Genomic DNA, 27385 nt, shown 5'->3' with positions numbered 1-27385 from the left:
TCCGATAAAGCAGTGCGAGTTTATTCTGGCTAAAAAAGAGCCGGATTCCCATAGTATGTCGTACTTTTCAAGTTTTGGGAAGAATAATGTTCTGGTTTCTTGTGATATTTTTGCATCCACGATTTGCATCAATATGTGTTATTCCCTTCAAGTGGCATGAAAAGTGACCGATCTCCGATCTACTAGAAACCTTTTTCTTTTTTTCTCTCTACCACTTGTATTCTATATTCTAGGATAAAGAATCAATTCATAAGCTTTCACCATCAGCCCTTGTAAAATACCAGAACCTATTGGACATGTCACCAAAACTAATTCCGAAAGTAATTTTTTTTTAAAAATGTCTTTCTTCAAAAAATCTTTTTGAAATCCTACTTTTGTTTCCCTTATAAGAGGGAGAGCGGTTACTTTTATTTAATTTTCCCTTAAAAATTATGCTTCTTGTGTAACAAATAGAACATTCTTCTCCTCAGTCATTTCATTTGTTTCATTTTGGGTAACAATTTTGGGAAAGTGACTTTCGATATGGTTAAGAATAATACGTTGTTTTTTGTCTTCATGAATCCTGGAGCTTTTGCTTATATTGTATGACTTGGTTCTCGTATCGGAACCAATTCAAGACGGTTCATCTTATCTCACTTTCTCTGGAATCAGAGACATTTATAGATGGATAAGCTTTTCAATTACATGGTTGATGCTAAAAAACCTGTACATTACTCCACCAGTCTCTTTTGAGGCGTATACTGACTTAACATAGGTATTAAGTAGATTATAGGATTACGAGAAATGTGGAGGAAAATGAGCATAACATCATGTGTGGAGATTTACTCACAAATGCAAGAGAGACATGAAAGAATCGTGAAACAAGGCTGAAAAATTATGCGCCTTTTGAGATAAGCAAAGTATTTTCTTATAGGAGCAATAACAAAGCTCCGCAATCACTTTAAGCCTGCTATGAAAGGCAGTAAGGCACGATTCAAATCCATTGGAAATCATTTTTTTTACTTTGGATCCAATAGATCTCGTACGGGTTCTGAAAAAAACACACACTAGAATTCAGAAAATTTCACAACAAGTGTTGTGATCGGGGTTCAAAATGCATCGGTAATCGCTTGATTGTCGTTTATGGCCTACAGAGTAACATGTAGAATTGGTCAGTAACCACATGATATTCGCGGTTACTTACCAATTCATTGCGGTTCGCATTCAGAAATCGATCGATTTTCGGTTGAGTTTAAATTCAAAAGTAAAAAAAAATTAAAAATTTGACGAAATTTTCCTGGTGTATATCGAATTACACCTACTATACGGTTACATTGAATTTCAAAAATATCGCTGGAGGTGGTTTTTGGATGTGAAACGAATTTGTAAACCCTGTCTATGGCCAAACATAGCAGAGAGAGTTGAAAAACAAAACAGAGAGAGTTGAAAAACAAAACAGAGAGAGTTGGGAAAAAAACAGAGCATAGAGCATGGCCAGGCCTGGTGCATGGGTGGCGGAGGAGCCGCCGACGCACAGACGCCGAGGCCCCGTCGCTGATAGGTGGGGCCCGCACTTTATCTCCGAACTCCGAGGCGGCGAGGCCTCCAACTCCACAGCACCACTCCCATCGCTCTCCCGATCCCACTGGCCCCAATCCAAACCGCCTCCCTCCATTAAAGCCTCCACCCCCAGCCCACCACCGCCTCAATTCCACACACACACACACACACACACAGGCTCACTCACTTGTGCAAGTAGTGCCGCTAGCCATGGGGACGTCGGGCTCGAAGGGCATCGACGGCGTCGGCGGCGTTGTGGGCGGCGGCGCGGCGGCGGGGGCTGGCGGCGGGGACGGGGACGGGGGCGCGGGGGAGGCGTGGCACGGCGGGGCGCAGCTGTACGTGTCGCTCAAGATGGAGAACGCGCGGATCAGCGGCGACCTCGTCCCGCACGTCTGCGGCTCCGAGCCCATCATCGGCTCCTGGGACCCCTCCCGCGCCGTGCGTCTCCCAGATGCTTGGCTTCGCTGCTCGTTGCTTTCCCTCCTGGTTCGTGTTGCGGCTCAGTGACATGACTTCGGTTTTGTTTTTTTTTTTTTGGCTTTGCAGCTTGCGATGGAGAGGGAGCTGGCGTCCATGTGGGAGCTCAGCTTCGTCGTGCCGCCGGACCATGGTACGTGCCTCGTGGCTATTCTCCTGTTCTGTGTTAGTACTGAGTTGTCATGGATTTCACTTGGGTATCGATGTCCCTTTCATAGTTTTTCTCCCCCTTCTTGTTTGACCCTTTTTTTGAGTTCCTGCTGGATTTTTCTTGTCTTGGGTTTTGGTAAAGAATTGGGTTTTATCACCTTTTCTTCCCCAGACTGACGTACCGAATGCCATTAGTTCTTTCAGTGGAATAGAATTGCTTGACTCAATTGAAGTTTAGAACAGGAAGTGTCAAAATCGATCATTAAAAACTCTGAAGCAAATTGCTGGATGCATTGTTTGAATAATTTTTTGACACGTGGATTTTGCTCCAGAAACACTGGACTTCAAATTCTTGCTGAAGCCCAAAGACGCAGCGACCCTGTGCATCATCGAGGAAGGGCCGACGCGGCTTCTCACGGGTGGCATGCTTGAGGGTGATGTGAGGGTTGCACTGTTCAAGCTCAATGGAGACGATGAGGTGCTCGAGTTCAGGGTGTTCAACAAGGCGGACATCGTGTCTCCTCTTGATCTTGCCGCGAGCTGGAGGGTGTACAAGGAGAACTTTCAGCCTTCCAGAGTCCGGGGCATCCCTGATATCAGTATCAATGTCACACCCACTCATGCGATAGAGGTGAGAGCATTTAAGTTTGATACCTTTGTGCTTCCCTGTGATGGATGCATTTGGTTGCAAAGTTCTGTGTGATCTTTCTATGACATGCATAACTGCTTTATCAATATCTTAGGTTCTCTAAAGTCAAAAAAATCAGGCAAGTAAAAAAACATTACTGCTTTAGATGTTCTCTCACCTACAAAAGGAATATTTCCCAATCACTTTCTTATCCTTTTCTACTAGCCATTCAAACACTTGCATGATTGTTGTTGTAACACCCTGGGGACCGCCACAATCCCGGAGCGCTACTAACCTACCTATGGGCTCGTCGAACAAGAAAATTTCGGCAGCACCTCCCATGTAAACGGATATAACGGAAGCAAACAAACACAAACGATTATATATAGATATTACCTACACACTAACATAATCAAACATCCTAGCAAATGAGGAACATTCCTCGAACATGCATCCACATCACGACAAGACCATCATACAGCGAAACAGCTAAGAGTCACTAATTAGTACCACAACAAGACTAAACATAAATTGGAGCTGATTGTGCAAACAACGTGCTGCTACCCATCCCGTATGCTATAATAAAGGCAAAAATCCAAAATTAGACAGCATACGCGACCGTATTTGCCGAAATAGACAACATGTCAGCGTATTTACAATTTTAGCATCTGTATTCGGCACATCGTGTGCCGAATATACACGGGCCCTGCCATATTCGGCACATGGTGTGCCGAATATGGCCTGTAGCGTAGTACGTGGGTCCGCGCCAGGGACGATGGCGCGGACGTTGGACGTGTCCGCACCATCATGACTGCCGCGGATGTTAGACGTGTCCGCGCCATCATGACTGGCGTAGACACGGCCTACATCCGAGCCATTGTTGCGCTGCTTTCAGCGCGTCACCTGCCGTCTGCTACAAAATGAGGAGCGAGCAGCAGAGCGCAAGGCAAGGAGCAAAGCGCGAGGCGAGGAGGAGCAGCAGCGCGAGAATTATGAAATGTACATTTAATTACCAAGGGAGAATTATGAAATGTACATTTACATTAGCAAATAATTTCAAATTTTGTTCAAAGTTGGCAATTACATGAAATGACAACACGCCGGTATCAAATGACAGTTAAATTAGCAAATAATTTCAAATTTTGTTAAAAGTTGGTAATTACATGAAATGAAAATACGTCGGCATCAAATGGCAATTAAATTAGCAAATAATTTTAAATTTTGATGAAAGTTGGTAATTAAATGAAATGACAACACAGCATCAAACGACATAACTGATCTCGCTCTGCTGCTCCTCCTCACCTCGCGCTCTGCTCCTTGCCTTGCGCTCTGCTGCTCGCTCCTCATTTTGTAGCAGGTGGCAGGCGACGCGCTGAAAGCATCGCAATAATGGCTCGGATGTAGGCCGTGTCCGCGCCAGTCATGATGGCGAGGACACGTCTGCGCCATCATCCCTGGCGCGGACCCACGTACGACGCTACAGCCCATATTCGGCACACCGTGTGCCGAATACGGATACTAAAATTGTAAATACACTGACATGTTGTCTATTTCGGCAAATACGGTCACGTATGTTGTCTAATTTTGGATTTTTGCCTTTATCATAGCAGTACCATCCAAAACGGTATTAAAGACTTCCTCGCGATATAAGAACGACATCGATGCAATTAAAGTAAAGACATCCACGTGCATGCATATGACATGCTCTTCCTCATAACTGCATGCTGATAGCCAAGCTAATTTGTATTATGGTTTCTCACAGGTTTATGTTTCATGTCTTTCTACAGGATGGATCTGCGGCTAGTTTGGAACTTGACTTGGAGCATTATGTTGTTCCAGCGCCAACTGCACCACCAGTTGAATATGCAGCAAACCTTGCTGCGACTCCAGCATCCTTGATTCAAACTGGAGCATTGTGGACAAATGATATGCTTCTTAGTGATGGGATTCAGAGTCCAAGTAGTGTTTCTGCAGATTTTGAAGATCATAGTAACCACAAGAAGGTAGGATGTAATCTGGAAAAGTTGGTGTTAAATATTGGTTCCACCAAAGAATTCTATTGGTTTTTTTATAAGAGGACATATATTTCGGTCTGATACATCAATTACTGAGGGCATACATTTTTCTTGAAATTCTCTTTTGCCATTCTCTTACTTATCTGGCCAATTTTCAAGTTCTATACCTGAAATTTATCCTCCTACCAACTCGGAAGTCAGAACTAATCTGCTCTTGGTTATTATTTCATGCAATGAATTATAATTTGTTCTGACTTGCATATATTTGACACCGGTATGGCTGTATCACATGCTTTTGTGAATCAAGTAGTTATTTCTTTCTTTGAATCAGCATTGTTGAACTGAATACAGGTTTTATTAAAGTCAATCATATTCGGGTTTTTTAAAATCATAATCTGTATTGAAAATTAATTTGTTTCTTTTGTAGAATATTGAGACCTTAGTAGCAGATTCTTCTAAGAAAATACAATCTTCTGGACTCATAGAGTCAAAATCAGTTGGTACCTTTACACCACTGCAAAAGCAAGACGGACAAAAGGGAGTTTTCGTTGACAGGGGTGTTGGCTCTCCAAAGCTTCCGAAATCAGCCAGTGCATGTTCCCTGGCATCTGGGCTTAGTTTTGGATCAGCAAAGGTCAGAATTGTTTCTCTCCTTAACTAGTATTAGTAGTAGGTAAAAACGGATAGATAATAGGCATGAATCTGCATAAGCTTAATGATATTGAATTAATAGACATAATATTTAGATATAAATCCACATAACTCTCTGCTAGAACTAACTAAATGAGTATTGATGTGGTTTGAGAAATGTTCCATAGAATGTAGTTTGTAGTTTTCTTCTTGACTATTGTTGTGCAGACCATGCCAGAAGCAGCAGGAGCTGTTGCAGCTGGAGCTGTTGCTGATCGGTTACATGGGTCAAAGGAGGACCGGAAACTGGCTATTGTTTTGGTAAACTATTGGAGATGTATGATAATTTAAGACTTGCAGTGTTTAATGTTTATTTGTGATCCTTTGATCAACAAGACAAGCTAAGATATCCTTCATAGTGTTTAAATGAATTTAAACAGAGGGGTTTCTCTATGGAAATCTAAATTTTACATATCTTGAGCAGTACTGCTAGTGGTGTTGTAGTGGTTTAGTAAGTGGTGGCAAACCAGACCATCAATACACTTTAAAATTTGTGTTTTTCAGTGTTAGGTAGAGGATTGAAGCATTGCCCTTTTAAACATATAAGTGAACAAATAATTAAGTGGTCTTACATGATGTAGTACATTTTTAAAAAATATATAACTGAGTATTCGGGGAAGTAAGAATCTGCATCTCCTCTAATTTCAACCCCAAAATACCATTAAAAAAAACTCAACCACGGAGAGAAGACATCCCCTGACTTTGTCTTAAGAGAGGGGAGTACCAAACCCTTTAGGGAGATAATCATATGACCTGCGAGCACCCAGGTTCGAGCTCGGGTAGGTGGCCTCTCAACTAGAGGCTCTACCAACCAAGCTATTGCTGCTGCTGAGCATAATTGTCATATTGTGTTAAAATTCACTTTTTTGCTTGGACATGTTCCTAAATTTTTATTCAGTGCTTGTTTCGGAAGGTTGGATCTCCTACTGAATATATCTACGCACAATTTAGGTTGGCCTACCAGCTCGTGGTAAAACCTTCACTGCAGTTAAGCTTACAAGGTACCTTCGTTGGTTAGGTCATGAAACCAGACATTTCAATGTTGGAAAGGTAATTATATTCTTACTCTGATTAACTGTCTCAGCACAGTGAGTGTACATACTTTTATTGCTTGACAAATTAACTGACCTTTTCTTTTTCTTGAAAATATATATGCAGTATCGCCGTCTGAAGCATGGAGCAAATCAGGTACTAAGATCTGTGGTTTGTTGCAATTCTGTTATTGGAGTAGATGCCATATATGTTTTGTTAAGTATTATCATGGGAGAATTTCATTCCAAATTTCCTGTATTCTTTTGTTTTTAGCAACATCACTAGATATTTTTGTGTATAAAGACTGATCATATCACGGTTATCTTATGTTCACTTTATTTCATGATTCACAATATACTCGGTGTGCATTCTAAAGGAGTAACTTTAGCACACCTTCAGCATGAGGCTGGGATGTCTATAGGGTTGGAGGTCACCATGTTGATACTAACTGTCAACCAAATTAATGTTGTTTTCATATTGGTTCACCCAGTCAGTGCATAGACTTCTGATTTTATGTATTTTTAAGGGTATGCCACTCCCCTTAGCTGACTTTCTAGATTTGCCACTCCTATATCTTATTGACATGTGGTTCCAAGATCCATGCCATTGGCACATGGAGTGGCATATCCTGACACTCGGTTTAGGGGAGTGGCAAATCCTCAAAGTCCTTCATTTTATTTGTACTTCATTCTATGCTCATTATTGTATATTTGCCTACATCTCTGGCTCTGATTCTTGTCCTCTTGTATATTTCTGATAAGGCTAGTTTGCATACATGTGTTGTACTTGTACATCTTGTTGCATTTTGGAATGCAGTTATTTGGGCCTATGTCAAGAAAACTACATTGCTGTTGTAGAGTGATCTAACAATTTTGTTGTTTTATTGACTCAGTCTGCAGATTTTTTCCGTGATGATAATCCTGAAGGTATTGAGGCACGTAATGAGGTTAGCATGCTTTATTAACTATTGTACATTTTCTTACTAAGTATTTTTAAATCCTACTCCCACATTGTCTAAAACGGACCTTAATAGGGTTACCGTGGTAATTTTGAATTACAAATTGATCCTTATGCTCATTTTAGCTAGCATGTCATTTATTTATCAATGGAGTTGAATTATAATGGCTTACTACTATATAAAAACTTCTTATAGGTACTCAGTACAATATGTCCCCTGCCTCTTTTCTCAACATAATCACATTTTGTTAGGAACTTGGGGTTTGCTTCTAGATTCTTCTCATGAAGGTTCCAACAAGAACATAAAAAATGTCAAATGTGATTTTGTGACAACCAACCCTTAGAAGGCGACTATTAACATTTAAACAGTATCTTTGTTTCAGTATATTACTAGTAACTTGCTACATTATCCTTCTGTCCTACATGTTGCCAGGTGGCTGCTTTAGCAATGGAGGACATGATAGATTGGATGCATGGAGGAGGTCAGGTAAGCTGGTGTTGCACAGCTTGCATGAAATGTAATATTCGTTCTGACCAGGTCCAGTTGTGTTTAGGTTGGTATCTTTGATGCAACAAACAGCACAAGAAAACGAAGACATATGCTAATGAAGATGGCTGAAGGTAACTGTAAGGTAATTGATAAGATTCGTATTTACATTGGATCTGATTCTTTTATCTTTGCTTCAGCATATCTAGCTAAAGATGCTTCATATCTATGAAAGTCAGCCGACAATATTGGTGTACTGCTGAAGTTTGTTGATTAATTAAATTCATGTGCTCTGGTGCATTTGGTACATTTCTATCTTGCATTTGTATTCTTGAACTTCTCTTCCTAATTGAATTCACTTTCTGCAGATTATATTTCTGGAGACAATATGTAATGATCCGAACATAATTGATAGAAATATACGTCTGAAGATACAACAAAGTCCTGACTATGCTGACCAGTGAGAACCCCCCAAATTCGCCCTTTCATAGATAGAGGTAAGTTTGCAGCCTGAATCCTGTGGGAATTTTGCAGGCCAGATTATGAAGCTGGACTGCGGGACTTCAAGGAACGCTTGATGAATTATGAAAAGGTTCAACTATTTGTGTTCTGTTGAAGTGTTGCCTACTAAGTAAAATTCGTAAGTTCTGCTAACTATTTAGTCCTGAATCAAGTAGCATTCCTTATGTAGGTCTACGAGCCAGTGGGGGAAGGTTCTTACATTAAAATGATTGACATGGTAAAAGGGCAGGGTGGTCAGTTACAGGTAAGCTCTTCCGTACCTTTGCACATTCTACAGTACATGAATCTACACTAGGAAGGTTGACATGCCTAGGTGCCAGAAGGATCGATATTCAATGGTATGGGTACATGTTCCATGTAATTGAATACCTTCGGAAATACTTGAGCATGCATCAGTTGTTCTGTAAAATGGGCACATAGTAGGATTAATTATTTACACCAAATGAAATTGAGTTTTTTCATCATATGTTTTCAGTTTTTGAAACTAGACATGCTATGTCTTGTTTAATGCTTCTTTATTGGAAAGTTCTTAACTTTTTTGACCTTGTACCCAGGTAAATAATATCAGCGGTTATCTCCCTGGGCGGATTGTCTTTTTCTTGGTATGTACTTCTAGGTTCACACAATAAATAGTTACTTGCACTTTCTGAATATGAGTAATATCCGCATGGTCTAAGAAATGCACATATTTCTAGTTTGGTTCAAGCTTATTTGCAAGAGTGTACTCACAATCAATTGGTGACACATCTTCTGGCATTATGCAACTGCAGGTGAACTCTCATCTTAAACCGCGGCCTATTTTGCTTACCAGGCATGGTGAGAGTTTACATAATGTTAGAGGAAGAGTTGGTGGTGATAGTGTCCTGAGGTTTGCTTTCTCTAAGTTTTAGTATGATGCCTTCAGATGCTACTTTCTGCACTGATATTGCCATTTTAAGTCCTGCAAGTAAAATGTTAAATTTTATGGATAATTTTCATTTAGAAGTTCAGTTATTGCACTCATCAAGTAAGTACCATGCAAATGTGTTGATCTTATATGTATGATCTTACTGTATTGAGCTAACAAATTCCTCTTTAAACTGCCCGATAATTGTGCACAGTGAAGATGGAGAGCTTTATGCGAAGAAGCTAGCGAACTTTATTGAAAAGCGGCTCAAATCTGAGAAAACTGCAACTGTATGTAATTGTATGGATTTGAAAGATCAATTTAATCATCAGAAAATGAGCAGATAGAGTAAGAGGTTTTTAATTTGTGATTATCCAATTATTTAGATATGGACCAGCACTCTTCAGAGAACAATTTTGACAGCAAGTCCAATTGTTGGATTCCCAAAGGTAATTGGTTAGAGAGTTTAGGAGTCTTCTAATTACAGACCTCTTGCAAGGTAGCCACATTGACATTGCTTGACTCTTGCTGTTGTAGATACAATGGCGCGCACTTGATGAGATCAATTCTGGAGTTTGTGATGGGATGACGTATGAAGAAATAAAGAAAATTATGCCTGAGGAATATGAGTATGTAAAATAATCTTTTCATTGACTACTTGTGCATGGTAGGTCCTTACTAGTACTTCATATGAGATGTCAGATCAATGTATTAATTATCGTTCTATAGATTTATAGTTTTCCGTATTGTACAAATTTAGAAAAAAACGAACTAGCAGCATTATTTTTGAGACTTGTTAGTTGCAAATTTGATAGTATAGTACAGTACATGTACAAGGCACAGAGTACTCGATTATTTCTTTTACTTACAGATTGGCCAGCCCATATTTATTGAATAATGCATCTGAAAACACCACTATGATGTTTTTCTAATGCTTGTTGCAACCAGGTCACGCAAGAAGGACAAGCTTAGATATCGCTACCCTCGTGGAGAATCTTACCTCGATGTGATTCAGAGGTTAAGCAATAATGCATAATCATTCAGACAAAATATGATAGGTTTACTAGACTTTTCTGTACATCAAACTATGACAAATTTGAGTTCTATTATCACTAAAGCTTAACTGCTGATGCCGTAATAACCCACAGGTTGGAACCCGTCATCATCGAGCTAGAACGCCAACGTGCACCGGTGGTCGTCATATCCCACCAGGTAAGTTGCTAATGTTTATGAAATTGTTTATGTTCAGAAAAGCTGATCTTTGAACTATTTGTCCTGTTGATAGGCCGTATTGCGAGCACTGTACGCATATTTCGCCGACAGGCCTTTGAGAGAAGTTCCAGACATAGAGGTGACATATTTGATCTTTTTCTTCTTCCTTAGTGATGTATTAATAATGCACTGAAAACTTGCAAAATGTTGCCAAATCGAACTAATACCACTTGTTCTTATTTAGATGCCACTGCATACCATAATCGAGATACAAATGGGCGTCACTGGTGTTGAAGAGAAGAGGTACAAGCTCATGGACTGAGATACATATAAAGGTTCTCAGTAGAACAGCAGCTTGGCTGTTTCGGATAGTCATACAGCGAATACAGATAACACAAAATACTTGAGTATAGTTACCCATTTTCATCTTTCTCCGGACGGTGTATAACTAACTCCGGGGTAAATCATTGTACGTAAAAGAAACATATTACTAATAAGGAACTGTAAAAAACATACTTACTGCTACTAAATAAGGAATGCAGATATATACCTTCAAAGTAACAATTCCAATGCTTGTTTTGAACTTTTATATGACCAACCAAATTGGTAGGTCCTGTGGCTGATGTCAGAACCAATGAACCATCATTGACTGGCTATATTGGATTTGTACATGACCTGCCAAACTCTGAACTGTCATGTCCTCATGTGCCCATGTGAGGACACAAGACAGGCAGTTTTCTTGCTCCAGGAACTCGGCTCACATAATGGCGTGCCGCTCAACGGTGTGCCAAAACTTCCCCTGATTCCATGCGGCATCTATGGACGCTCTCACTTGGAAGATTTGCAAAAATGCACTTTAGTTGATTGTGTTTTGATAAAATGTTATCCTGGTCTATATATATGTCATGGACACAGTTAGTCCTATATTATACTAGTGAGAGAGGAGTGATATTTCTTCGAAGTACTGATCAACTGGAGTGAATTTTGACAATTTCTCCTCTCACTTTGCCTGTCTGCACACTGCGTGCTTCTCCAACTGCTACCTGCCAAATATATATAGCTCCGTCGTCGATGGTCAGTGGTCATCAGATCGCCGCCGTGTGTGCATGATTGAACGCATCGGCCATGTGGTTTGCTCGTTGCGACGCCAACGTCCTTCTGGCCGCGGTGACCGCGCTGTCGGCGGCGATCGCCTTCGTCGCCGCGCTCCACCTCTACATGCGATGCCTCCTGCAGCGGCGCCGGCGCGGCCCTGCCGCCGTCGCCGTCAACGCCCACGCGCTGCACCGCCCGCCGGACGGCTACGAGCTCGAGATCGTCAGCGTCGCCGCCGGCGTGTGCGGCCAGGACGCCGGGCTGGACGCCAAGGCGCTGCGCGCGCTGCCGGTGTTCACGTGGGAGTCCACGGGGGAGGGTGTCTCCGCGGCGGAGCAGTGCGCGGTGTGCCTCGGGGAGATGGAGCACGGCGAGCTGGGGAGGCTGCTCCCGGCGTGCCGCCACGTGTTCCACGTCGAGTGCATCGACACGTGGCTCGGGGTGAGCTCGACGTGCCCGGTCTGCAGGAAGTCGGCGGCGGTGGCGGCTCCGGCTGCCGACGTGGTACCCGGTGAGCCAGAGCCCAGAGCTCCTGAATGTTACTGTTAAAATGGGTGGTTAGAGCTGCTGAGTGTTGGCCATGGAAAATGGTTAAAATGGGTTGCTGATGAATTTGTTTGGCCCCTATGATTCACTCTAATATATTCTATGTATTGATATGTATAGCTTCTTGTAATTTCTGTTGTTTTTAAGGTAATAAGATGAAGCTTAACACATCGTGACCGGAAATTTTGCGTGATTATGACGAACAGCCTGAGCTCTCTCCTACCACCACACTTACAAATTGAATCACGTGATTTGCATCGCAAGATTGCGCGTGCCGCCACTCGACGGTCTGTCCCTTCTTCGTCGCTCGCCGCCGTCGTGCCGGACGGGACGGAAGCACGGCACGGCGGCAGTCGGGTCGCCCCGGCCTTTCGCTAAGTTTTGGGTTGTCCTAGTTGAGCCTTAAATTTTGCGGGCGAGCATTTGGGCCTTCACCTTTGCCTCTGCGCGTAAGCAAAACAATACGTGCATTTAGAGGTGCAAATTAATTGATTTAGTATATCCACCTATTCTTTTTAATTCAACCAATAACACTATTTTTAATTAAATTTGTTTTAAAAAACTAGTATTATTGATTAAACTAAAGATGACAGTTGGTGCCTTTAGGTTAATTAATTTGTGCCTCAATATACGCCAGTGGCAGTGTGTGCTATAGATGGCCCGCTCATATCAAACCGAATTTTATCGAGCAAATGGCACATTGACATGTTATCTTTCTTTTTTTAGAATAGAGGGTTTTATTGGTTAAGGCATAATGTCATTACATAGGAAATAGAGGGAGTGATAGATTACGATGAGATGATACTCTTTACTATCATACTTACATTCTTAAGTTCTTTTTTTTAATATCGGTTCCCTTTCTCGGAGGCTTCGTTAGAGTCTTTTGACGGGGTGTGCGACGCACGGGGCTTGAACCCTAGCGGGCGCGGCCGAACCGAGTGGCTTTGCTTAGGATAAAATGATTGATTCTGGACAGTAAAATGCATGATATGTAACTATATTGAGTGTGCGTTTGAATCACAGGTTTATGGAGTGGGCGTTTGGATCACAGGTTTTTCAAAAGAATTTTGGAGGAACCAGCAATCCTTTGGTTTGGGCTACTGTAGCAGCGTTTGGAATGGAGGATTCGTCTGTTACTTTTCAGGGGGAAAGTTTTTAGCAGCATGTTACTTTTGCAGGAAAGAAGACATCTATCATGAGCTCTTGTTTTTTTTTCTTTCTTCGTGTAAGACCATCTTCAATAGCTACCTCAAATTTTCATCCTCAAAATACTATTACAGCATCCTTTATCACTATTATAGCATCCCCATCCTTAACACTGTAGCAGTACTGTATCAATGGATACAGACTCTGTTGTAGACGAATTTCCAGTGCTACAGTACACCGCAAAGTACTGTAGCACTGGAATTTTTAGATTTGCAGATCCTGTTGGAGATGGACTAAGCCCGAGAAACAAAGCTGCGGTTGGTAAGTTCATCGTTAGATTCGAGGACATGCTGAGGAGCGTCGCCCGCCCCGTCCGAACCGCCACCATCGCTGCCCAAGGACACATCACTCTCCCGAGCAGCATGCCACCCTCCCGAGCTGCACACTGCACACCTCCTGTCACTTCGCTTGTTGTAGTGCAGAGTCGTGGCGGAGCCAGAATTTTAAATAATGTGTATTCGAAGTTATTAAAAAAATGTGCAATTTTAATGTAAATATTAGTCGATGCATCGCACTATAGCAGGAAAGAATTTTTTTCGTAAATCTTAGGTTTTAGCATGAGAAGCTATTTTGATTCAATCAAGAATAGTACACCATGTGATGGGTGTGCAGTAGCATGAAGGAAATATTTCGTACTCACTGATTGTTCAATACTAAACGCACTAGTTAATACATAAGAAACATTTACAATTTGATCTAATTCATCAGGCTAAGATAATAGTTAGAACATCAAATTCACAGAAATAATTTTCAAAAGTCAACCATAACATTTATATTATCGTTCTACACCATCAGAAATAACATCAAAATAAGTGAGATTGGAAATTATTTGCTTTCAAAAAAAGGAAATAGAGAATTGTAAAATTAAGAACTTATCGTGCTGGTGTAGATTTGGGGAATGGCAGAATGGACATGAGGGATGAGGCGGTGCTGGATTTTCGGTGTTCGATGGCGAGATGCTGTTGCATCACGGGCATGAGGCTCTAGCACTGGCATGGGCAATGGGGTGCGCCTGTGCATGATCGCTGGGGTGGTCGACGGTGCCTCTCACCAAGAAAGTTGCTATGTTGGCTGCTTGCTGGGTTGTAGAGGCTTGGCATGTTAGCGACTACTTGCTCTCAAATTTGATCTCTTCAGTTTGACTAATGGGCTGAAAAAGTGAAAAAATGGAAAATAGGGCTAGGAATGGAGTGCTCTGAGTTAGGCATAGGGTGAGCACTTCCCGTATGGGAGGGTTTTTTTTATCTGTTAAAAATCAGAAAAATAGAAAAAATAAAGAAAAAAAAATCAGTTTTTTAAAATAAAAAATAATAGAAAAATAAAAACAATTAAAATAATTAAAAATCATAAAAATTAGGACACATGAATACATTTAACACGTCCTATCCTATAACACATTTTACTTTTAGAAAGAAATTAGAATAAAAATGACCAATAAGTGAGTCTATTGTTAACAGATAATATAACGTAATATATCACTAGACCACATACAACACGTCTTATATGTTAACAAATAGTCTATTGCTAGAATAGAGAGCGGAAGCGTTGTGGCCAAGGGTGAGAGAGCGACAGGAGCGAGAGTGGGAGCAAGAGAGCCGGCGCGTGATTGTGTCGAGCTATTTTTGTCAGACAGACAAATTACTGACGTAACACTGAATGGTATGGTAGGTAATTTTAACAAAATTGTCACAATTACTAAAATACCGAATTACGTGGATCGATGGATTAAGTTTATATTACCTCTCACCTCTATATGGTATGAATCACCTTAAAAGAGCTCTATTTTCTTCACTCATCTCTTCTTTATGTGTAACCAGTGGTCACAGTTAACAGATTACTTTCTCATTCTTGTTATGTTTAGAGTAAAATAGACTCATTCGTTGCATGTGGTCTAGTGACATACTACACTATACTATATGTTAGTAATAGACTCACTCGTCGGTCCTTCTTATTCTAATTTCTTTCTAAAAGTAAAATGTTTTATATAATAGGACGTGTTGCATGTGGTCTAGCGACATATTCATGCGTCCTATTTTTTTTTCTAATTTTCTAATTTTAATTATTTTCTAGTTTTTCTATTATTTTTATTTTAAAAACTCTAATTTTTTTCTTGATTTTTCCTATTTTTCTATTTTAGTTTTTCATAGTTTTCCTATTTTTTCTCTATTTTTCTATTTTTTACTGTTTTTGCCATGCAATCACCATATGGCATGCCACGTCAACCACCTTTGCCATACAGGCATCACGTGGCATGTCACGTCAACGTTAAAATCCCCTCGGAGCCAGTATAGACCTGATTGACATAATTTGACAATACTAATTATCTAGAAATACATTTTCAAAAATTATGAACCTAAATAACATCTCAGAACAAATTCAAAAACCGCCAGTGTATTTACATCTTTTAAAAACACAACTATATCCCAATGCCTTTTCTCTGCTTCCCTCTCTTCCTCCGTTTTCCACGCCTGCCCTAAAATTCTAAATCGTACCACCACAAGGAAAATACACCCACGTGCCACGGATCAGTGGGCCCGTCGTCCTCCGCCACACCCAATCCCGCACCTGCGACCTATAAATTGCCCCGCCTCCCTTGCCCTTTCCCCCGAGAAGAAGCCACCGCAACAGGAGCAATTCCTTTGCAACTAGAGGGCGGGGCGGGGCGGGGCGGGGCGGTTGCGTGCTCGCGAGAAGAAGCCCAGGCCCTCTTACTTCGCCGGGAGGAGGCGAGCGACGCCGCGACGATTCGAGCCGCAGATCGGCCGCCCGCCAAGGTAAACCTCGCCGATTCGGCCCCCAACCCTGCTTAATTCCCGTCGAACTCATATGCGTCCGATTCGGTCTTTGAGTTGGGTTGTTTGATCGGGTTTCTTTTTTTTTTGGGCTGGGAAGTCGATTTCTGGGGGTTGATTGGTAGGCTGTGGAGGTGCAATCCTCGTGGGTGGATGGGTGCCGATGGACTCCGGATGGATTAGCGGTTCGGTTGGGGGTTCGCGGCCAAATTAATGGGGGATTTGGGGCTGGGGTTGCTTGTCGTCGTCTTAATCAGCGCGGATGGGTGTGATTCTGAGCGGCACGGTTTGGCGATTCTGCGCAGCGATCGGGCTGAGCTTGGTTTAGGCTGGGAATCGCGGTCTCTATAGATTAGAAGTGCCCTTAATCCCGTAATCGGTGGTAACTTCAGTTCGTTTGTTTGTCATTCTATGGTCGTGGCGCCGTATCTCGCTGAGTAAGATGGTTCCAACCAGCAGCATGCTGCTATCATCTTTGATTGCTTGATGGCCGTTTTGCATTCTCATGCCTCCTCGGCATCATCTATTTGTACTGTTGCGTCTCTAATGCCCTTTCAGTGAAATGATTGTTATTCAGCTATCCAGTCCATTCTTATGCTTCAGCATTCAGCTTCTTTCGACAGGTCGCTGGTGCGATTTTGAGTGCTACAGTTTGTCTTAGATTGGACCGAGATCTTAAGATACTGTGATTTAGACTGGGAAGCGAAGTCTCTGTAAATGAGAAATGTTCCTAATCCAATCTCTGTACCGAAGCTTGTTTTGTCTTATGGTCGTGGCCTACTGGCCCATTGATTGCCTAGCGACCAATCTGCATAATTGCAATTTGGCCATCTCCTAGTTTTCATCTGTTTCAACCATTGCATATTTTATACCCTTTCAGTAAATTGACAATTCTCCCTGTGCAACACTATGATTCAGCTTCTACTTATAGGTTTCTTCCTGGCAGATGCTTCTGACTGTATGGATGACTATTTGTGGTCTGTCTGTTTGAAGAATCAGTTTTCCCTGTCACAGTTTACTTCTTATCCTTTAGTTCAGGAACTCCGTACATATTTGACCTACCAGTGAAAACACTTGGAGATTTTCTTTTTAACCATCTTGAAGCATATCACAGATGATACTTTTGAGCTCCAGAGCTTATAGTCCGGGGACTATTCTGTGCATCTTCCTGTTCCGTCTATTAGCAAGGTATCTTTGGTAACAGGAACAGATAATTATGTTCCATATTAATGTAAATCTTAAAAGCATGTGTCTGTGCACTCGTTAATTTGAGCTATGTGAGGTTCTGCTATTTTGACTGAACTCTTGTGTGATATACCTCGAACATCTTGGTCAGCTTTTGTTGTATGTGTAAGTATACAACAACAACAACAAAGCCTTTGTCCCAAGCAAGTTGGGGTAGGCTAGAGATGAAACTCACAAGATACAACTAAAAAGATGATGAGAAAATAATAATGATAATAATGGTACTAGCAATAGTAAAAAATAAAGTAATAATGGTACAAGGAGATCAAAGTATAAGTTATGGTTTTGACACATGGATTACTAACTTCCAAGACCAAAGTATAAGTTATGGTTCTGACACATGGATTACTAACTTTCACGCATTTCTATTTGTGGATAGTTCTTTGGGATATTCTATTCCTTCAAGTCTCTCTTTACAAACTCCTTCCATGTTATATTTGGTCGATCACTGTCTCTTTTCACATTATCAGCATGCCTCAGTATTCCGCTATGCACAGGTGACTCTGGAGGCTTCTGTTGGATATGTCCAAACCATTTCAACCGATGTTGGATAAGTTTTTCTTTAATTGACGCTACCCTTACCCTATCATGTATATCATCATTTCGGATTTGATCCTTTCTTATATGACCACAGATCCATCGCAACATATGCCACACTTAACTGTTAGATATGTCGTCTTTTAGTTGGCCAACATTCAGCGCCATACAACATCACATGTCGAATTATCGTCATGTAGAACTTACCTTTCAACTTTTGTAGCACCCTCTTATCACGGAGGATGCCAGAAGCTTGGCGTCATTTCATCCATCCGGCTTTGATTCTATGACTAACATCTTCATCGATATCATCATCCCTCTGTAACATCGATCTCAAATATTGAAAGGTATCCTTCTTGGGAACCACCTCTCCACCGAGACTAGCACATTTTCCCTCATGCCTCGTATCACCGAAATCACACTTCATATGCACGGTTTTGGCCCTACTAAGTCTGAAACCTTTCAATTCTAAAGTATATCTCCACAACTCTAATTTCCTATTAACTCCCATCATACTCTCGTCAACTAGCACCACATCGTCAGCAAAGAGCATAAAACAAGGGATATCTCTCTGAATGTCCCTTCTGACCGCATCCATCACCAAAACAAATTAATAAGGGCTCAAAGTTGACCTTTGATGCAGTCCTATTTTAAGTGGGAAGTTATCAGTGACACATTCACTTGTCCGAGCACTTGTCCACGTTATTGTACATATTTTTGATGAGGGTAATGTACTTTGTTGGGACTTTGTGTTTCTCCAAGACCCACCACATGACATTTCTTGTTATTTTGTCGTAAGCTTTCTCCACATCAATGAATACCATGTGCATATCCTTTTGTTCCCTATATCTATCTATAAGTTGCCTTATCAAGAAAATCGCTTCCGTGGCCGACCTCCCAGGCATGAAACCCAATTAGTTTTTGGTAATGCATGTCATTCTTCTTAGACGATGCTCAATAACTCTCTCCCATAACTTCATTGTATGGCTCATCAATTTAATTCCACGGTAATTAGTACAGCTTTGAATATCTCCCTTATTCTTGAAGATTGATACTAATATATAAATTAGGTTGAAGAGCTTAGTTAGCCATGCTATCGCTATGTCTCTAAGACATCACGTCTCAATGGGGATACTATCAGGGCCTATCGTCTTGCTTCCTTTCATCCTTTTTAAAGCTTCCTTGACATCAGCTTCATGAATCCTTCGTACAAATCTCTTGTTGCTATCATCAAAAGATTCATCCAGCTCATTGGTAGAGCTCTCGCTCTCCCTGTTGAACAGTTCGTCGAAATACTCTCGCCATCTAGTCTTGATCTCATCGTCTCTCACCAGAAGTCGATCAGTCTCATCCTTGATGCATATGACTTGGTTGATGTCCCTCGTCTTCCTTTCACGGATCTTGGCCATCTTGTAGATGTCCTTTTCTCCTCCCTTTGCGCAGAACCACTGGTAAAGTTTCTCATAAGCCTGACCCCTTGCTTCGCTCACAGCTCGCTTTGTGGTCTTGTTTGCCACTTTATACTTTTTTATGTTTTCCGTACTCCTATCAAGGTGTAATCATCTGAAACATTCTTTCTCCTTGATAGCCTTCTGAACATCCTCGGTCCACCACCAAGTGTCTTTAGCTTCGCACCTGCTTTTTTTGGTCACCCAAACACCTATGAAGCCACCTTCCTAATACAAGCTGCCATTTTGATCCACATGTTGTTTGCATTCTCTCCTTCCTTCCAAGAGCCCTCATTGATAACCCTCTCCTTAATGTTCTGTACCACCTCTCCTTTGAGCTTCCGCTACTTTGTTCTTGCGATTTTTGCACCCTTGTCCTGTCGAACACGTATGTGGAAGCGAAAGTCGGCCACCACAAGCTTATGTTGAGGGACAACACACTTTCCAGGTGTCACCTTACAATCTAAGCAAGCATGTTTATCCTCTCTTCTTGCAAGGACAAAATCAATCTGGCTAGAGTGGTGGCCACTACTAAAGGTCACTAAATGGGATTTTCTCTTTCCAAAGAAAGTGTTAGCTATTATTAGGTCGTAGGCCACAACAAAGTTCAAGACATCCTCTCCCTCTTGGTTCCTACCGCCAAACCCAAAGCCCCCGTGCACCCCCTCAAACCCTACATTAGATGTACCTATGAAGAACTTCTCGCTAATAGGCACACTACTAACCATGTCATCAAAGTCTTCCCAGAATTGCTTCTTGATGCTCTCATTGTGATCTACATGAGGGGCATACACACTAATAACGTTCAAAACCAAATCCCCAATAACCAGCTTAACAAGGATAATCCTATCTCCGTGCCTTCTAACGTCCATCACTCCGTTCTTGAGACTCTTGTCGATCAAGATGCCAACTCCATTTCTACTCGCGGTCCCCGTGTACCATAGCTTGAAGCTAGTATTCTCCACCTCCTTCACCTTATGTCCTTTTCATTTAGTTTTCTGAACACATAGAATATTTACATGTCTCCTAACCGCTTTATCAACTAATTCTTGCAAGTTACTTGTTAGGGACCCCATGTTTCAGCTACCTAAATGGATCCTACTTGGCTCGGCTAGCTTCCTTGACCTTCACACATATCGAGACAAATGCGAAGACCCTTGCTCATTTTTCACTACACCCGGGCGCCGATGTAGCGCGCCACTAAGGATGCGACGACCCAATCCTTGTCCACTTATTACCATATCCAGATCAAGGTACAGCGCATCACCAAGGGGGTGACGGTTCGGCTCTTGCCCATTTAACACCACACTTGGGTTCAGATATGGCGCATCGCTAAGAGGGTTACACCCTAACAGTTTTCTTTTGGGTTTCATCTCCATAATAGTGACTGGGTTTTTTACGTTGGCTTACCAAGCCTATCACAACCCTTCTCCTTAACCCGGGCTTGGGAGCAGCTATGTTGTATGTGTAAGCATAAACAACAGGAATACTAACAATCTAAAAATTATACACTGGAAACATAGTTCATGCTATCTCTTACATCTAAGTAATCGCTAGACAAAATCATATAATGTGTATGACTCGTGCTATGTCTCAGACTTCAAGTGTACCTTCAGACTCGCTTCTACCACCATTAGATCATGGAAGGTACCCCTTGATGCTTTGATCCATGTTGGTTCTCTATAAGTTCCATCGGACAAAGTGTATATAAGTTCTACAATCTCGGTTTTTTCTTAGAAGCAGAAGTGTTCAATATGTTAAGATACCATACCATTGTCCTTCAGTTTCATGGTAATGCATGGAATTCGAAGTTACTTGCACCAACATGTCTTCTTCATCTTCAGGTATTTTTTGTTGATATTTAAAGACTATATATATAGTATTCTATTTTGTCAGAAATGGCACAGAAACCGATATGTCTTATGGGAATGCAGGTTAGTGAGATCTGGCTTCCACAATAATACACTTTCTTGAAAGCAGAGATGTAAGACTTATTAGAGTTGGAGTTCAATCTTTGGGGGCACAATTCTATTCTGTTGTTTGTTTGACTTCAAACTGGGGCAAATTTGGGCATTAGGTTGGGTGAGGAATTGCTGTTTCATCGAACTATCTGATGGTCAGGTACTCAGGTTAGTGAGTAGTTTCAGATATATTTTATTTAAATATATATGCTGGTGAGTATGATGGAAACTCTCAATTCATGGTGAGAATATTAATTCTTTGGGCATCATTCTCGCCCTTTTGTTAGAGAGATTGCACATTTATATTTTTCTCCCTTGCCTCAAGATTCCATGGCCTAATGTGGGCATTTTCTTTTCTCTAGCTCCTCCAGTTTGTTGCTCTTCCATGTTCTAACATCCAACTAAATCCTGAAACAAGGGAAATGTGTTTCTTCTGGAGAATTATCTAGCTTTCAGTCTTTTCTGATATTTGTAGTATATTAATACTTTGATCATTTGAACTGTTCTACTGATGACATTGCAGGTACATGTTGATGATTGCACCGTAAAGAGAGTTTCTTTTCTTGTTTGACATCGTGATTTACCAAAATCAAGCTTAAATTAAGGTCAAACAAATGGGCAAATTTGGGCTCCTCGATTTCTTTTTTCAGTGTTTAGTGATGAATGGCACAGCAGCAAATGGGAGAGCTAATCCAGTTGATCTATCCCATCTGAGGACCTATACTTTGTTCTCACTAAGAGCATATGTTCAACATCACTGTTGTAGTTGTGTTGCTCTTAGAGTGAGAGATGGTGATTCCTCTTGCAAAATTGTAACATCTTCTTAACTGCTGAAGAGAGGCCCTCTCTAAGTGTGATTTTGGAAGAGCCAATTGCTGCTAACTTTATATTCTTCTGAGGACCGGAAAAGGTGCACCTTACCGCTGCCACAGTGCCACGCTTAGCAACTACCACCTGGTACTTAGCCCATTGGTGGTCTGTACAGTGAAACACGCTGATAAAGTATGGAGGTGAGAAGCGTAGTCTCATGGCCCACTGTTATCCTGTAGAGTGGGATATTGAGATCCATTGAAGTATTGGCTGGAGCAGCATGATCACCCACTTAATACAAGAAATATCAAATTGCTAGTCCTGATTTGTGGATGATAGAGTTACGGATTGGTGGGTGTAAAATCTGGAAAAGAAACTTAAGGGAGAATGTTTCCTACGAAATTAATTGATCTGAAGGTCTTTTTCTAAGTAAAAATCAGCTTAGCATGTAAAACCGGCTGAGGCGGGTAGCTGGCCCTTTGTAACAACTCCCTTCTGATCGCTGTGAAAATGTCATTTGCTGATAGCCATTTGATGGCATTGAAAGGAAAGAGAGGCTAGTTGAAAATAGGTGAATTCATGATGGTGGAAACAAGATGTATTTATTCATAAGCAGAACAAAAAGACACCAATTTCATGGAGGAACCAGTAGCAATGTTGTCTATCTGGCATTTATTTACATGGGCATGTTTCCACCTGACATGCTATGACTACCTGCCTTGATATTCCCTGAGGCAGTGGGGCTTCTGGAGCTGATAGTTAGCACTATATTTTCTGCCTTACATAGCCAATTCTTTTTTTTTTAATTCACAGTGCTATGTACAATTTCTCTCCCCATGACATAGCTTATTTTGATGGGCTTTTTTCATGCCATGTAAAGATCAAAGATTCAGGAAGATCTTTTTATACTTGCTAGAATGTAAATAGTAACTGTATTGTTGGAGAAGTGCTGCCATATAAATTAGTTGTACATAGTTTCAACTCCTTTGACTACTGGCTGTATTATTGTTGGTACAGATGCTTGCAGTAGGTTTCTGCCATTTAAGGTAGTGTTTGGTTGGAGAGCGAGGTGGGATGGAATAATTCTATTCATATATTTGAGGATGGGATGATTCTATTAATATATAGGTGTTTGTTTAGTGGGTGAGATGGAACGAGTCTATTTTAGTACCTCGGGCTCACCGTCAGTGTCACGTACGAAGTGGGATGGTTGCGTTCCACTGTTTTCTTGGAACGGCTCCGTCCTGAATCTTTAAAAATATTCCCTGATTTTGAACCATTCCATCCCGTTGTTCTTCATCCAAACAGCTCAAAAACGGGATGGATCCGCTCTATCCCGTCCCATGAACCATACACTACATAAGATTGGTACTTTCACCTGGTGGTGTTCATAGTCCCTGGAGTATATATGTACTACTTTGTTAAACAAATATTTTAATGCTAGTTTTTATAGTTCACACTCAGCTATTGCAAGTTCATCTGTATTATGATCCTAATACCTACATCATATAGCTACTGATCTCATGTTTGTCTATTACTTGGACAAAAGACTGCAGTCTTGATATGCTCCTTTCTAAGTATCTTGTCTGAAACCTGTATAAGTTTGTAATATAATCAGATATGGAGGTGGAGAGTGGGAGTATATCTATCAAGTAATCGTAAATCGACCAGTCTTGATTTTTTTTTTTTTTTGCCTGAAATGAAAAGGTCTTCACCGTAATTTTTTAATAATATTCATGAATAACCATAGTAGAAACAAAGTATTAGTCACTGCTTTAACTAAGTGTGCTGCATTTCATACCAGCTTGTAATTTGCTCCATCTTCCATTATTTGAATGCAAACAAAATTTTATAGAAAGGTAAAATTTGTGGATACAACTTCAGCTGAGGTGTACATTTTAGGTACTTAAACAGTTAAGATGGATAATGACATGATGTATACGCAGAGTTTCTGTTCAAACTGCATTTACATTATCAGCATCACATAGGATCCTTTAATCAGTTCTGGAACTTGTTGATCTGAAAGTTCAGATATTACTATTTTGTGTTTTTCAAGAGGTGGAATTTTGAACTATTCATTTGACAAATCATACGGTCTATCATTACCTGCCAGGCCCAGTTACTGCCACTACCAGAGCAATTTGCTACTTGTATCGATATCAAGGAGTAAAATTGGGTTTTCACCATATAAAGTATATGCTGTAGCAGATTGTTATGCAAGTAAAATGATATTGCCTTCTCTAGTTTAAATCTGTAAAAAACATTTCTATTTTGGCTTCTTAATTATCTCAGTACAATGTTCACATAATTTTCTTGGATATGATCAGAACTTCGGATGTTTTGTATGTGTTACGCTAATGTTAAATAAGACACTGGATATGATGGAATTATTGGGCTTTGGGCATCTTGATCTGTGTGACTCTAATCTCGCACCTTGCAGTTCTAAGGTTTGAATTGCCCTTAATTTGTTCTGAAAGTCTAAGCATTTTTTTCTTTGTATATTTTCTTCTTGTAAGCGCTACATGTCCATATGCAGCTGCAATTTGTTTTACTGCCTGGAATACTAATTGTCCATGTGCAGCTGCAATTTGTTTAACTGCCTGGAATACTAATTCTGAGCCTCTAATATTCCAGGTTTGGCAAAATCTGACCACACTATTCATGTGTTATGGCGGGACATCATCATAACAATTCCCAGATGTCCAGGATGGATCATGTGAACCGGCTGCAGAATGAACCACCACCTTTTGGTATATGGACTTAACCGACATAACACCTTATTAATTATTATCATCTCAATTATGGTGAACTCATTCAATTGTACCCTGCTATCTCAGGTCAAAAATCATTTATGCATCCTAGAAGTGATGCACCAAATGGAGCTCTATCGTCAGGTTATGGGAGTGCAACAATAAGATCAAATGACCTTCCATCATCAAGTTATACTAGGCAATCTCATACTCAGCAGATTGTAGCCCCTGGAACCTTGCATGCTTCTTATGCTGGGAGCTCTAGTAGCATCTATGCACCACATAATGCCCAACATATGCCTGCTTTGAGCTACCCACATAGATCTGAGGATAATTTCATTCCGAATTCCCATATGGATGACAGAAGGGTTGCACAGAAGCGGAGAAATCCCATTATTCATCCAATGGATGGAGCCAGTGTTGGTAGTTATTATGCTGCCAGTTCTTCCAATTCTCAGTTCCCTCATTACATGCCTCCAAATCCAATTCGAGCTCCAGAGTCCTGCCCTCCTGGAATGCCCTCAAACTTGGGTTCAAGCCACTGGAGTGATCATCACTTCAGTAATCATGGAGGATCTCAGAGGAATGTGAGAGGGCGCCATGATCAAAACTCTATCCATTTGGGACATAGTCCAGCTGTAGCTTGCTCATCAAGCAGCATTCATAGGCCACTGCACCATGCAAATGCAATTGCTCCTCCTCTAAGTACAGCAATGCGACAAGATAGAGCTCCTTTTTCTGTACCTCCAAGAGTTATTCCCCCAGGTTAGTTTCAGTCACTTCCCCTCTAGCTTAGCTTTGTTTGATCTGACATGATTCACTTTAGGTAGTCAGGTAAATAATTTTGTCTTAAATGGCTGTTCAATGGAACTTTATAAGCTGGTATTATATTCAGGTCTTATACCTATTAGTTGCAGCATGTCATCCCCCCCCCCCCCCCACTCAATTACAATCTAATAATGTCCTAAATGAATTTCTGGGTGTCCCATTTCATTTAATCTTGATGTTATTTAATATTTCTATTTGTGAAGATTCTTAGATCTTTTCTGTTGTTTTTCAGGGACTGATGGAAGCTCTAGCATAACATTCAGAGAGAGGCCATACTATCCTGCTCCGCAGAGGGCCAACATAGGTGCTCCTGTGCCAACAACTCCTGGTTCGTCTGACAGTGCTCGATTTGCCCATGGTGGATATGCCCCCAGAGTAGCTCCACATAACACCATCCGCACTTACCCCTCGCCAGCTTTTGCAAACTCCTCCAACTCAGGGGTGGTCTCTCATGAGCCTGCCATCCCTAGCTATCCACCTGCTGCCCCTAGCTACCTGCCTGCTACCTCTGCATCATCATCAAGCATCCATCCATTTCATGATGAAGCTGCTGCATCTTTGAGACATCTAGGGCATTTAGCTTTAGGGCCCGGAGGTAATGCCAGGAGTAGAAGGATGAGGGATTCCTACCATGGTTTTCATCCATTGATGGAGGAAAATAACTTGGGAAGATCAGCTGCTGAGGTAGATAATGGTTACTTTGTTCTGATTCTGATACTGACACGATATAGATTTTAAACTTAACTAATTTAGTTGGCTCTCTGTGAAGCGGTTTATGATGCTGGACCAGTTAGTTATCCATGAATCAAGAGAAGAGGTTGATCCTCACTGGGACATGAGACTGGACATTGATGACATGAGTTACGAGGTAGGAAGTAATCTAGCTTCTCATTGTCACAAACAGCGGCATCTAAATGTTTCTTAAACAAATGTGACTTTCTGTGTGTCATATCCAGGAACTGCTGGCATTGGAAGAGCGAATTGGCACTGTCAACACTGGCCTGAGTGACGAAAAAATTTCAGGCTGTGTGGTGGAGGTAGCCTGTTCCAGCTCTGGTCATACGCTGAATAATCAAGAGAATGCAAGCTGCATAATTTGCCTGGTAAGATGATGATACCGGTGTAGAACGGCTGTTTTCTTATGACAGTCAAATCTTGGTGTCTATAAGTTCGATGATCCTTGATCGCTCCTTGTTGCAGGAGGAATACAAGCCCAAGGACCCCCTCGGGAGGCTGATATGCGGTCACGACTTCCACACGGATTGCATCAAGAAGTGGCTGCGGGTGAAGAACGTCTGCCCGGTTTGCAAAGCCGCTGCAGCAGCAGATGATAGCGGAGCGACTGAATGATGTGTCCCCCGTGTATCCTACGCTCAGGAAAAGTTAACTGTTCATTCTGCTTCGGCTGTGTAAATAAGTGGTCTCAAAAACGGAATTATTTGTGGGCTGAATGTGAACTCGAAAACCTCTGCAATGTAAATGTTAACCTTCAAGTTAGTTATTGATGGACGAAAGCATTGAATTGTTCGATGATTTACATGTCGATATCATTTCTGGAGGTTTTGATGT

At 41.3% G+C, this 27385-nt stretch overlaps 3 protein-coding genes and 1 pseudogene across 4 annotated transcripts; 3 read left to right on the top strand and 1 right to left on the bottom strand.

The window, feature by feature from the left end:
- Nucleotides 1-1692: 1692 nt before the first annotated feature.
- LOC133884222 (6-phosphofructo-2-kinase/fructose-2,6-bisphosphatase-like) lies at nt 1693-11162 on the top strand. Of its 2 annotated transcripts, XM_062323569.1 has the most exons (23): nt 1696-1980; nt 2089-2152; nt 2502-2800; nt 4585-4800; nt 5240-5446; nt 5671-5763; nt 6454-6552; nt 6661-6690; nt 7427-7480; nt 7925-7978; nt 8046-8123; nt 8347-8438; nt 8513-8570; nt 8670-8744; nt 9055-9102; nt 9271-9368; nt 9601-9676; nt 9773-9835; nt 9924-10015; nt 10335-10403; nt 10535-10598; nt 10672-10737; nt 10843-11162. In XM_062323569.1, exons 1-23 carry the CDS (start codon nt 1750-1752, stop codon nt 10918-10920), a joined length of 2304 nt encoding a protein of 767 aa, XP_062179553.1. In that variant the 5' UTR covers nt 1696-1749; the 3' UTR covers nt 10921-11162. The 2 variants fall into 2 exon arrangements, 1 of the variants encoding a protein (XP_062179553.1); XR_009903042.1 differs by lacking the exon at nt 10843-11162 and having other exon boundaries at nt 1693-1980; nt 10335-10444; nt 10672-10736.
- Nucleotides 11163-11310: 148 nt separating this feature from the next.
- LOC133884223 (E3 ubiquitin-protein ligase ATL41-like) lies at nt 11311-12356 on the top strand. Its single transcript, XM_062323572.1, has one exon. The coding sequence runs from the start codon at nt 11724-11726 to the stop codon at nt 12240-12242; it is 519 nt and encodes a 172-aa protein (XP_062179556.1). The 5' UTR covers nt 11311-11723; the 3' UTR covers nt 12243-12356.
- Nucleotides 12357-16057: 3701 nt separating this feature from the next.
- LOC133884507 (probable E3 ubiquitin-protein ligase HIP1) lies at nt 16058-27349 on the top strand. The gene is made up of 7 exons (XM_062323947.1): nt 16058-16219; nt 24873-24988; nt 25076-25753; nt 26049-26500; nt 26586-26684; nt 26773-26919; nt 27017-27349. Exons 2-7 carry the CDS (start codon nt 24907-24909, stop codon nt 27164-27166), a joined length of 1608 nt encoding a protein of 535 aa, XP_062179931.1. The 5' UTR covers nt 16058-16219; nt 24873-24906; the 3' UTR covers nt 27167-27349.
- LOC133885085 (uncharacterized) lies at nt 19812-20846 on the bottom strand (annotated as a pseudogene).
- Nucleotides 27350-27385: the final 36 nt, after the last annotated feature.

This window comes from Phragmites australis, chromosome 11 (genome assembly GCF_958298935.1).
Source record: "Phragmites australis chromosome 11, lpPhrAust1.1, whole genome shotgun sequence".
NCBI classification, from domain to species: Eukaryota; Viridiplantae; Streptophyta; class Magnoliopsida; order Poales; family Poaceae; genus Phragmites; species Phragmites australis.
The sequence above is the reverse complement of the archived record's forward strand: the minus strand, read 5'-3'. Positions and strand labels throughout refer to the sequence as shown.

Excerpts from the sequence above, each read along its gene's own strand:
- LOC133884507 (XM_062323947.1), top strand. The coding sequence starts at position 24,907 with ATGGCGGGACATCATCATAACAATTCCCAGATGTCCAGGATGGATCAT. Across the intron at positions 24,989-25,075 it reads GAATGAACCACCACCTTTTG|GTCAAAAATCATTTATGCAT; the intron begins GTATATGGACTT and ends CTGCTATCTCAG. Across the intron at positions 26,685-26,772 it reads TTGATGACATGAGTTACGAG|GAACTGCTGGCATTGGAAGA; the intron begins GTAGGAAGTAAT and ends TGTCATATCCAG.
- LOC133884223 (XM_062323572.1), top strand. The coding sequence starts at position 11,724 with ATGTGGTTTGCTCGTTGCGACGCCAACGTCCTTCTGGCCGCGGTGACC.
- LOC133884222 (XM_062323569.1), top strand. The coding sequence starts at position 1,750 with ATGGGGACGTCGGGCTCGAAGGGCATCGACGGCGTCGGCGGCGTTGTG. Across the intron at positions 7,979-8,045 it reads GGATGCATGGAGGAGGTCAG|GTTGGTATCTTTGATGCAAC; the intron begins GTAAGCTGGTGT and ends AGTTGTGTTTAG. Across the intron at positions 10,599-10,671 it reads TGGTCGTCATATCCCACCAG|GCCGTATTGCGAGCACTGTA; the intron begins GTAAGTTGCTAA and ends TCCTGTTGATAG.